At 33.2% G+C, this 12,087-nt stretch overlaps 1 protein-coding gene across 1 annotated transcript; it reads left to right on the top strand.

The window, feature by feature from the left end:
* Window positions 1-292: 292 nt before the first annotated feature.
* On the top strand, window positions 293-11,399 carry LOC140434782 (ribosome biogenesis protein BRX1 homolog). The gene is made up of 4 exons (XM_072523288.1): window positions 293-478; window positions 717-993; window positions 4,174-4,457; window positions 10,822-11,399. Exons 1-4 carry the CDS (start codon window positions 374-376, stop codon window positions 11,341-11,343), a joined length of 1,188 nt encoding a protein of 395 aa, XP_072379389.1. The 5' UTR covers window positions 293-373; the 3' UTR covers window positions 11,344-11,399.
* The last annotated feature ends 688 nt before the right edge of the window (window positions 11,400-12,087 follow it).

The raw sequence follows: 12,087 nt of genomic DNA, 5'->3' as shown, positions 1-12,087 counted from the left end.
TTTTATCAATTATTTTTTAATAATTACAAGAATTTAATTTAAAAAATTTGTTATTGCTCTTTTGTTGTTTTTGAATTTATTTAGAAATAAATATTTTTATTAATATTTCCATAGCATTTCATATTTGTTGTATTCCCAGAACTTTCAGTGATGTGAAGTTATGTGAAGTAAAGAGTAAAGTTAAAAGCACAGTATAGACAACAACAGTTGTTGTCTATACTGTGTTAAAAGGTCCAATCCAAAGGTCGTGGTTAAAACCATTTTGGTAGCTAGGCTAGACAGAAAAGTAGAAAATTATAACCTTAAAATTGATTTAGTCGTAAGGTTAAGTTTTAAACTTTATTTTGATTTTATACACGTGTATATAAGAAAAATGGGAAAAATAAAAAAAACTAAAGAAAAACCTATAGAGACTCAAGAGGAACCATCAGTAGTTCCTCCTGCAGTTCGGCAATCTGATGATCCAGTTAATACAAAGGTTTGTAACTTTAATGTTTTATATGTATATTAGTAAGTTTGTTTTGCTAAATTTGCCTACAGGGAGCCAACTATCAATAGATACTAACAGCATGTTTATAGAAGACGGCAATAGAGTTAAGAAAATATTAACGTATCTTAATAGGTTCAGTCTTTTTTACCAATCATTACTAAACACATTCAAACTGCAAATATTTAGTTTAATTAATTTTATATGACTATGGTAAGTTATTTTTTAGAGAAAATGGACAAACAAACAAAGGGTGCTCGTTTTTGCATCACGAGGAATAAACCATAGAGATCGGCATCTTATGGAAGATATAAAGAAATTAATGCCTCACCACAAACCAGAATCAAAAATGGAACGCTCGAAGACACTTTCAGTTATCAATGAAATGTGTGAAATGAAAAATTGTAATAAAGCTGTGATGTTTGAGGGTAGAAAGAAGAGAGATTTATATTTATGGTTATCAAATATACCCAATGGTCCTAGTGTGAAGTTTTTAGTTCAAAATGGTAATGTCTATTATAAAAATTCTACTTACCAATATTTTAGCTGTTCTAAAAGTCCTGAAATTAAATTAATTACCTGAACTTAATTTTTAAACACATCTTCCTGAAATTTGTTTCCCAAAGTGAATTAGAAAATAAAAGAGTTAAAAGAAGACAGTGTCAGGTTTGCTGGCAACAAAGAAAAATCAGAGTTGACCCAATTTATTACTGCCTGTTATGTCCTAACCAACTTGGACTTTGTTTATCTTCATGTTTTCTTAAATTCCATTCTAAAATATAGTTTTGGTTGCTTTTATCTAGTTTTAATTTCTTTTTTAAAAGATTATTGAGTTGGAAGATTTAGTTTTTTGTTTGTGTTTTAATTTAATGTTGTTTTTATGTTTTAACATAAATTTTAATTTGATTGTTCTAATAAAATTATTTTTATTTTTGTTTAAATTCTTTGTGTGAATTTTTAGACCAAAACAATATATTTTTTGATTGAACGCCCCAAGGGAGGTCCTCAACACTCATTTAGCAATTAGCTTGTTTTGTACCCTGATTACCACTGACGTGGTCTTGTGGGTTTTTTTTTTATACAAAAACCTGAACTTAGTCTAGTACCCACTAGCTAAAATAAACATTACATCACTATTCATAAAAAAAATCAATTGGCCACATGAACTTTGTGACTAATGAAATCCAGAGTTGAATGTGTTAATCAATGCTCAAATAAATGTAATGTTGCAGTTTATGGTGCTTATGTATATTATATATTGTATATTATATATTATCCTATTGAAATCAGAATTTGATATTGTATAATGGTCAAAATTTAACCAATGTATCAATAAATAATTTAAATTTACTAGAGAGTTGGGACTGGGATCAGCGATCCAAGTATATTACTATTAAGTATGTTCTAAGAGATTGTTGAATTTATTTATGTGTGTAGATTTTTGTATAAATATGGAGTTTTTTGTATATTATATATTTGCTGTAAACTATCCTATTGAAATCAGAATTTGATATTGTGTAATAAAATAAGTTTTTAATACTTACAATTTAGTGTTCTATTATATTCTATAAGCCCCATTTATACATTATTTATACTAGCTTATATTAGTTTTTGAGAATATGAATGTTCTGGAAGAAGCTTATTTGGAATCTTTTCCAGAGAAAAGGTATAAGGTAAGGGCGAATCAAACTAATAAAATTAATTGGTTTAACAATTGACTTAAAAGCTATCCATGATCAACTGGACTTTTTAGAACAGCTTTAAATCAGGATCTGTCACCAGACATTGAGACGACATATCATGATCACTTTATAATGCAATACGGAATGCAAAACTCATGACAAATAACAAAATCATCAGGACTTCCAGTATTATGATAAAGTCTATGTGGAAAATCATAAATTAACATTATGGTGCTAAGAAAAATACTAGCCAACCTCCTAATATCATTCCAAATATCTTTAATGATTACTTTTTACAGATAGCATCCAGCTTGATCCAGATTCTAGTTTCAAATCTGAAATAAATATATATAAGACACATAAATATATTAAATCAATTTTCTTGCTCAGAAGTCACTTTCAATACAGTAGGAGATATTATTAATAATTTAAAAAATAAAAACAGCAGTGGCAATCTTGGACTGAATGTAAAGTTGATCAAAACAATAAAAAATATCATAATAATTCTGCTTACTAAGCTAATTAATATCTGCATCAAAGAACATATTTTCCATCTGTTCTTAAAAAAAAAGCAATCATTTGTCCAGTCTTCAAAAAGGGGGCCGAAACCTACCAAATAATTATCAGCCAGCCTCACTGCTGCCAATTATTTTGAACTTTGTGGAGAAGTGCATAGCACTACAAATAGTAGATTTTTTGAGATCAATGGTATGTTCTCTGAATGTCAATTTGGTTTTTGCAAAAATAAAAATACAGTTTTAAACCTTATATTGTATATTACAGAGACATTTCATGGGCTTCAATTTAACTCAGTCCCTTTGTGTGACTGAGCAAGGCTTTTGACTTGTTCAGCCATGAAATCCTCCTGCAGAAATTAGAAAAATATAACTTTTAGGACTATTGAGCTCATAAAAATCATATCTGAAAGATAGGGTGAAGATTGGTGTAGTGTTGTCTGCAGAGTGTGTTAAATATTAGAGTGCCCCAGGGTTCAATACTGGGCCCTATTTTAGTTTTGATTTATATAAATTATCTTCCAAACATGGATCATAATGCATAAAGAGTATACACTTTTTGCAGATAACACTAGAGTTACCTTTGCAGCTGATAATATTGAAGATGTGCTGGAGGGTTCTATGGCGGCACTGTAGAGGACTGAGCAATGGTTTGCTGCAAATAGGTTGGATCTGAACAACAATAACACTAAACAAGTTCACAATGAGAGATGTGGGTGATATGAATGCTAGAGTCAGCGAGATTAGGTTTTTAGGGGTTCTTTTGAACTTAATATTACAGTGGAACCCACATTCTAACTTCTGCAAAAATCTAAATAAAAGTCTTTTTACTTTGAGAAACCTTTGAAAATGCATCTCACTGCAGACTGTATGTACTATGTATCACTCCATACTCCATGTTCAACTCACATCTTTCATACTCTATCCTTGTCTGGGATCAAGCAGCTGACACTCACAGAGTATTTGGTGAGAAAGGCAGTGAGGGTCCTTGCTGGTTTGGGATTTAGGAAGGCCTGCCGTCAGGCTTATGAAATATTGGGAATTCTGACTGCACTAGCACAGTACATTCTAGAAAACCTCCGATTCATGAAGAGGAATATCAGTATTTATAGAAATGACGAAGATAAGCATGGTTACGATATTAGGCACAAGTAGAATATGATACCAGCATATTGGCGTTTGAAAAAGTGTCAAAGTGGACCAGGATATAGGGCAATAAAATGTTTTTAATGTTCTGCCTGAGAATTTAAAAAAAAAATATTGATAAAAAATTCCTTTTATACAATTCATGAATATCTACACTATAATTTTAATTCAAGTTTTTATATGTTTGATGTGTATAAGATTTTATAATTTTAAAATGAATAAACAGTATTGAGTTAATAATTTTTCGAGCTCAGCGTTCTCTTCTGATGATTTAGAAATTATAAATTCATATTGCATTAACTAATTAAATATACAATTTATCTTTATATTTTTCATTTTTTAGTTTATACAATGGAGGAACTCAAGTTAACTGGAAATTGTTTAAGAGGCTCTAGACCAATACTTAGTTTTGATCCTGTGTTCACAGAAAAACCACATTACAGTCTCTTAAAGGAGTTGCTTACTCAAACATTTGGAGTTCCCAGGCACCATCCGAAAAGTCAACCATTTTTTGATCATGTATACACTTTTACTGTACTTGATAATAGAATTTGGTTTAGGAATTTTCAGATATTGTCTGAAGATGGAGCCTTAGCAGAAGTGGGGCCTAGATTTGTATTAAATCCAGTAAGTTTGTTATCTCTTTAATGGTAAAAGTCATAATAATTTGTGGTTCTTCTTCTTCATGTGCCATCTCCTCTAAGAAGGTTGGCAACCATCATGGCAATTCGCACTTTTGATACTGTTGCTCTAAAGAGGTCAGCAGAACTGCAGTTAAACCAAGCTCTCAAATTATTTAACCAGGAGATGCGTCTTCTTCCGCTACTCCTTCTACCCTGTATTCTTGCTTGCATTATTAATTGCAACAAGTTATAACGCTCGCCCCTCGTGATATGTCCCAGATATTTTCTGACTTTAATTGTATTTAAAACCTCTTTATCTTTTCCCATTCTTCTCAACACCTCTACATTTGTGACTCGATCCACCCAACTTATTCTTAATATCCTTCTGTAGGCCCATAACTCAGAGGCTTCTAATCTGTCCAAAACATCTTTCTTTAATGTCCAAGCCTCCAACCCATAAAATAATATGGAGAACACATAGCATCTCAGAAGTCTTATCTTTAAAGAAATTTAAATGTCCCTGCTGCAGAGTACTTTTTTCAGTTTGTTGAAAGAATTTCTTGCCTGTCCTATTCTTGCCTTAATCTCTTCTGTGTACTCATTATTTTCCTTAATTATTGTACCCAGATATTTATATTTTTCAACTTTTTTAATTTGTTTTCCATGTATTGTTGTTTTCTTGGCGCTGTTGGGCTTTTGTAATTACCATAAATTGTGTCTTTTTTGTGTTTAGGGACAGTCCGTTTTCTTTACTGACTTCTACCACTCTGTCAACCATTTGTTGTAAATCCTCAAGACATTCCGCTAATAAAATAGTGTCATCATCAAACCGTATATTATTGATTGGTCGGCCATTTACTTTTATTCCCGTAGTTAGTTCTTCTAGTGCTTCCTGGATTATTTCCTCTGAATACAAATTGAAAGTAGGAGACAGGACACATTCTGCCTGACGCCCCTCTCGATCTGTATTTCATTTGAAAAGACGTTGTTCTCTTTTACCACAGCGATCGGATTATAATAGATAGCGCTAATAATCCTGATGTCTCTCATATCTAAGTTTTTCTTTTCGAGTACTTCAATCAGAAGGTTATGTCTGACCTTATCGAAGGCTTTGTTGTAATCCAAAAAACACATATATACTGGCTGATTAACATCCATCATCCATGCACCTTTGCACAAGTATATTCACAGCGAACAGGGCTTCCCTCCTTCCCAGTGCATTTCTAAATCCAAATTGTGTGTCACTTATGTCCTGCTCATATTTGTTGTGTATTCTCCAGTGTATAATTTTTAAAAAAAATAGTTTGAGCGTATGACTCATTAAACTTCATCAGGACCTGTTGCCTTGTTGTTCTTTGTTCGCTTTATCGTCTCTAATACCTCATCTTCTGTTATGTCTGGGCCGTTGTCGAACTTTTCCTGCTCTAGTACTATCTCAGTCCGTTCGTTTTAAATAGCTCTTGAATATATTCCTGCCATATTTTAAGCCTTTCACCGACGTCTATAATTATTTTGCCGTTTTTATCCAACAGTATGTTTGATTTTTTCTTAATATTGTGCCTGTTATTTCCCTCATTTTTTTATGAAGGTTTAAGTTATCATGTTTCTCTACCAACTGTTCAATCTCTTCGCATCTGTCACTATACCATCTTTCCTTTGCATCTCTGATCTTTCTCCTTATTTCTGTGTGTATAATATTATACATGTTTTTGTCTTTGGTTTTTTAAGATCTTCTTTTAAGAGCATCTTTTAACATATGACATTTCCTGTTCGCATCTTCAGTAGAAATAATTTCTATTTTGGTGAGCTCTTCTTTAATTTTTAGTGTGACTTGCTCTTTTGTTGATGGACCTCTCAAACGGGATACTTGTATCCTCTCTACTTTAGTTTTAGCCACAAGCTTTTTTAGATTAATTCTAAACCTTCCTACAACTGGGTTGTGATCTGATCTCCCATCAGTTCCGGGGTATAATTTTACGGATTTTATGGAATTTCGGTATCGTTTGCAGATAAGAAGATAGTCAATTTGGTTTCTGTTGACGTTATATTGGTTGTCTGCTGAAGATTTCCATGTACAGAGTCTCCTGGGCGGCAGATCATAATAAGTATTCGCGACAATAAAATCGGGCTGTTGGCAGAATTGAACCAATCTGTCTCCTCTCTCGTTACGGGTGCCCAGTCCAAAGTTTCTTATAAAATCACCTTGACTGTAAACTCACAAATCATAAAAAATCTATAATATGACATAATTACTTACAGGATTTGCTTAAAAAGCTATGGAAAAATAATCCAGTAGAATTATCGAAACATTGAAAATTTATGGTAATTTGTAACTGATTGGAGTATTGAAAATTAAATTGATTTATAAAAGAAGTAAACAAGAATTAATTTTATTTACTTTTAATAAAGTGGAACATTATTTCAAAAATTATATAATTAAAAAACAAATAATTTTTCTCTGTTTGAGGTAGTTATCAGACATTTGAAAATGGGTGTTTCAAAATTTTATTGTATTCAAAAAGTAATTTTCAGTCTGATTAACTGAAATTAGATCATAATTTCTTTAACTCTTTTACTGCATGGAAACCTCACATCTAAGCCAAGAAAACCCAGATTACATTAAAGTAAGACAAATGAACTTGTGATGAAAGCACAAAGAAGAAAAACCGGATTGTTTTATTCACGACGATGGAGCAAACGAGAAAGAAATAACAATTTACGGATCTGCACATGGAACGCGATTCAAGAGATAAGATGGACTGGTTCAGTATTATCGAGAGAAAAAACTACAATATATACTATAGCACCCGACACGTTTGGCAGTGGTTTTCTAGTCAGTAAAAAAGCAAAGCAATTAGTCCTTAACTTTAAACCAGTAAACAACAGAATGTTATCTACGTCTTAAAGGAAAATTCCTTAACTATAGCTCATTCTTAGTGTACACACACCCACGGATGAAAAGGAAGGCGACGAAAAAGATGAATTCTATGACACCTTAGACAAAGAATATGATCGATGTCCACGTCATGACGTGAAATTAATTGCTGGGGACTTTAATGCAATAATTGGTAAAGAGCAATTTTTCCAGCCAATCATAGGATGTGAGTGCTTGCATGAAGTGTCAAATGATAATGGGTCGAGACTAATAAACTTTGCAGGCAATAAAAACATGATAGTAGGAGGAACAAAATAATACACAAAGGAACATGGAAATCACCTGATCACATCCTAATAGATTCGAGGTCCAAACATAGATAGTGACCACTCTCTTGTAATGAAATCACATCCTAATAGATCCGAGGTCCAAACATAGATAGTGACCACTTTCATGTAATGGCAAAAAACAGAGGAAGAATTTCAAAGCTAAAGAAGGATAAACATATGAAAGAAGAGAATTAATGTGGATAATATGTGCATTGAAACAGTTGCGAGAGAGTATCAGAGACAAATGGATGAGCAAATAGAGAGGCTGGAAGCGGGGGAAAATGTGGAGGAACTGTGGACAAAATGTAGAAATATAATAACTGAAAACCAAACCAGTTAGACAAAACGAATGGTTTGACGAGGAGTGTCAAGAAGCAGAAGATAACAAAACTAGAGCATACCTAAAGACAAATTAATCTAGATGCACAAGAAGAGCAAAGGAGGAATACCGGACGCTAAGAAGAAAAGAAAAAAGATTACATAGAAGAAAAAAAGCAATTTAAAGAAAAGCAGTTATAAAACATGGAATGGCTAGTAAATCAAAACGAAAGTCGAAAGTTATACAGAAATGTAAACAAAATGAATAAATATTTTAAGCCAATAAACTAGAGAAGAAGAGGGAGCTGTAAGGATGGAGAAGGAAATATCCTAAATGATACGGCCCCAATCTTAAACCGATGGGTTGAATTTTTAGACGCAAAATTTAACGGCCATTATATCGAAGAAGCAGATAACACCTTAGCAGATCAAAGTGATTGGAATCTATTCAACCCAAACCCTACCACTGAAGAGGTTGCCCAAGCCATTAAAAAGCTTAAAAATAATAAAGCACTAGGAATTGATCAAATTTGTAGTGAGTTCTACAAGAATGGTAGCGACGCCCTGCTACAAGCACTCCATAAACTTTTACGTCTTGTCTAGCAAAATGAGACCATGCCCTGTGAATGGTCTTAAAGCCTGATATACCCATTACATAAAAAGGCGATCAGCGCCAGTTTCACAACTACAGAGGTATAACCCTGTTAACAACTGTTTACAACATACTAGCAAATATTCGCTATGAAAGGCTACAAGTTTACACAGTTGGCTTAGTTGAAAAATGCCAGGCCGAATTTACTCCAAAAAAATCAAGAATTTACCAGATTCATTCAATAAGACAGATCCTCGAGAAAACATTAAAATTTAACATTGAAACTAATCACCTATTCATTGACTTCAAGGCCGCATACGACAGTGTCAGGAGAACAGTACTATTCCATTCAATGTGTGAGTTTGGTATACCAGAAAAAACTTATCCGATCAACGAGAATGACAATGTCTAACTTAAAAGCCAGCGTTAGAATACAGGCAGAAAATTCTCGATTCTTTGAGATAAAGCATGGACTCAGAAAAGCAAATGCCCTGGCTTGCCTCCTATTTAACATTGCCTTGGAAAAGGCAGTCCGAGACACACGAATTAGAGAAGGCGGTACTATTTACAATAGATCGATACAAATCTTAGCATACGCGCTAATGACATTAACATAATAGGGCGTAACAAGCGAGATGTTGAGCAATATGTTCTAGAATTGGAAACGAAACAGGTCGGCCTAGTCATCAACGAAGACAAAACCAAGTACATGTTGGTTACTAAGGATCCTATAGCAAATGAGAAACGGGAAACAGCATTTGGAAGTCATTCATATCTTTGAACGTGTTGACAGCTTCACATACCTTGTCTCGCTAGTGACTACTACCAATAAAATAAGCGAAGAAATTGAAAGATGAATAAACCTTACAAATAAGGCAAACTATGGACCCCAAAAACAATTCCACTCAATAAATATCCAAAGAAAAACTAAAATTATTATATAAAAAACACTGCTGAGGCCAGTCCTCACATACGGGGTGGAAACATGGACTCTATCGCAGAAGGATGAAAGACTTCTGGGCAAAGAAGGGCAGTGGCGCAAAAGATTTAATTTCTAATTATACCAACTATTTAATGAACCAGATGTCGTAACGTTCATTAAAATACAGCAACTTAGATGGGCCGGACACGTAATACGAATGTCTGGCAACATGATTGCTAAAAAGCTAACGACAGGAACACCTATAGGTGGTTAGATCAAGTCGATACTGACTTAGGAATACTAGAGATCAGAAGATGGCAACACGTTGCCAGAAAACGAATAGAATGGCGACTAATCTTAAAGCAGGCCAGGATCCACAGATGATTGTCGAGTCAAAAATGATGATGAAGACAAATGAACTGGCGCATAGACTGAAAATCAAAACTAACTATAGAAAATAAGTTGCTCCTATACACAAATGTGTAATAAAACTAATTTGGACCTATGGTATCCAGCTTTGGGGTTGCTCAAAAGTCATCAAACATTAAGATAATAAAAAGAGTTCAATCAAAACTATTAAGAATGATGTTCAATGCTCCCTGATTTGTAAGCAGTAAAAACCTATACAGTGACTCAGCTATACCTTGGTAGAGGAAGAAGTCTGAAGAATATCAAAACATTACCTTGATAGATTCAGAGATCACCCAAATGAAGAAGCGAAACTTATGAACTCTCCTCCTGGATTTGCAAGATGGCTGAATAAACTAGAAATAATAGACTTAATAAATTAAATGTGTAAAGTGTAGAAAAGGAAGGGTGTCAGAGGACAGCTTGTCTTTCATGTGTAAACATTCAAACCATTTGCTTATAGTTTCAAATGAAGCAGATTGTAAATTAAATTGTAATAAAATAAAAATTCATTCATAAATCAGTCGATTTTCAGTATTACAAGCTATTAAAAGTTCTTTTTTTTTTCTAATGTTACTTTTTTTTTTAATTCATTATCATAATGCCGTAACATTAAAGGCCAACCATTAAGCCAAGAAACAATCACAACAACTCTAAAGAAAAGACCATGGTAATAATGAAACTTTGTTAGAATTAATAATAATATCTGATATATGCACAAAGATGTTTCAAAGATAACAAGAAAGCTCATTTAAATAAATATATGCCCATTTTCAGTAGTGAATTTGTGAAAGGTGGCAGCAGATTTTTTTTAAAGTATAAAATAAGCTTAAAATATTTTTATATAGTTTTTAAACTATAACTATCCATAATTATGCTTTTGTGTTTTGATGGACTTTCCATTTTAATTCAGAATATTTGTAGGTAAAAATATTTTCTGGGAGTTTTGGAGGTGTAGCTCTATGGGAAAACGCAAGTTATGTCAGTCCAGCAAGGTACAGGAATCAAGTGAGAATTGCTGCTAAAAATAAATATGTTAACAGAATCCAACAGAAGGTTCACGCAGAAGCCACCAGACCAACAGAAAGTTATAAGATGAGACCGCTTGATGATATATTTCAAGGAAATCCGTTAGATAAAGCACAAGAATATAAAAAACAGGAAGTTGAAAATGAGGATGCCCAAACACCCATTGTTAAAGAAGTAAAAAATAAAAAGAAGAAAAAACTAAAGGGTATAACTAAACAAAATGGGAACAATGCTGGTAAGACAGTATTAAAGAAGATTAAACAAAATAAAAAGTCAAATGAAGCTAATTTAGTGAAAACTAAGAAAAGTAGCAATTCTATAGTTAAAGCTAAAGATAAGCTACATAAAGTGAACAAGGGTAAAAAAGGTATAAAAGTAAAAATAAACGGACTGGCCAAGAAGTCTCCTCAGAAGTAACACCATTGGATTGATTAGGTTTAAATGTTATTCATAAATAAAAATTTTTAATATTATTTTTTCTTTAATTTACCTGTGAACAAATTTAATCAAATTATAGATTTTGTTCTAGGATCATAATCACTTCTTCTTCAAGTGCCATCTCCGCGGCGGAGGTCGGCAATCATCATAGCTATTCGGACTTTTGAGACGGCTGCTTTGAAAAGTTCATTTGATGTACATCCGTACCACTCTCTCAGGTTGCGCATCCATGGCATTCTACGACTCCCTATGCTTCTCTTTCCAATGCAAATTTTATATCTCCATTTTTTTGCTTTTTTCTTTTCCAACAGTTGTTCCAGTCTGTATGTGGTCTATGCATGATCTTCCTGCCGTGAAGTCTGCCTGATTGTCCTCGATTTTGCCTTTTATCGCTTGCTCTATCTTTTCTCGCAGTATCTTCCCATATAATCTTCCCATTTATGCTATTACGGTTATTTCTCTGTAGTTTTCGCATCATTTTCTATCTCCTTTCTTAAATATAGATGTCATATATGCCTCCGTCCATTCCTTTGGGAGCTGTTCACCATTTATGGCTTTCTGAAATAGCCATTGTATCATCCGGTGTATTTCCCTATCTGTTATTTCTATTTCTTGTGGGAATCTGCTTCGTCTTCGCCTGTTTTCTTTTCCAATGAATTGTGGTCTTTGTTCTGTTAATATGTAGTTCCTTGTAATAGTCCTTCCATTCTTTGTCCTGTATAT

The sequence above is a fragment of the Diabrotica undecimpunctata genome, chromosome 2, assembly GCF_040954645.1.
Source record: "Diabrotica undecimpunctata isolate CICGRU chromosome 2, icDiaUnde3, whole genome shotgun sequence".
Taxonomy (NCBI): Eukaryota; Metazoa; Arthropoda; class Insecta; order Coleoptera; family Chrysomelidae; genus Diabrotica; species Diabrotica undecimpunctata.
This window is presented reverse-complemented; position numbering and strand designations above follow the sequence as displayed.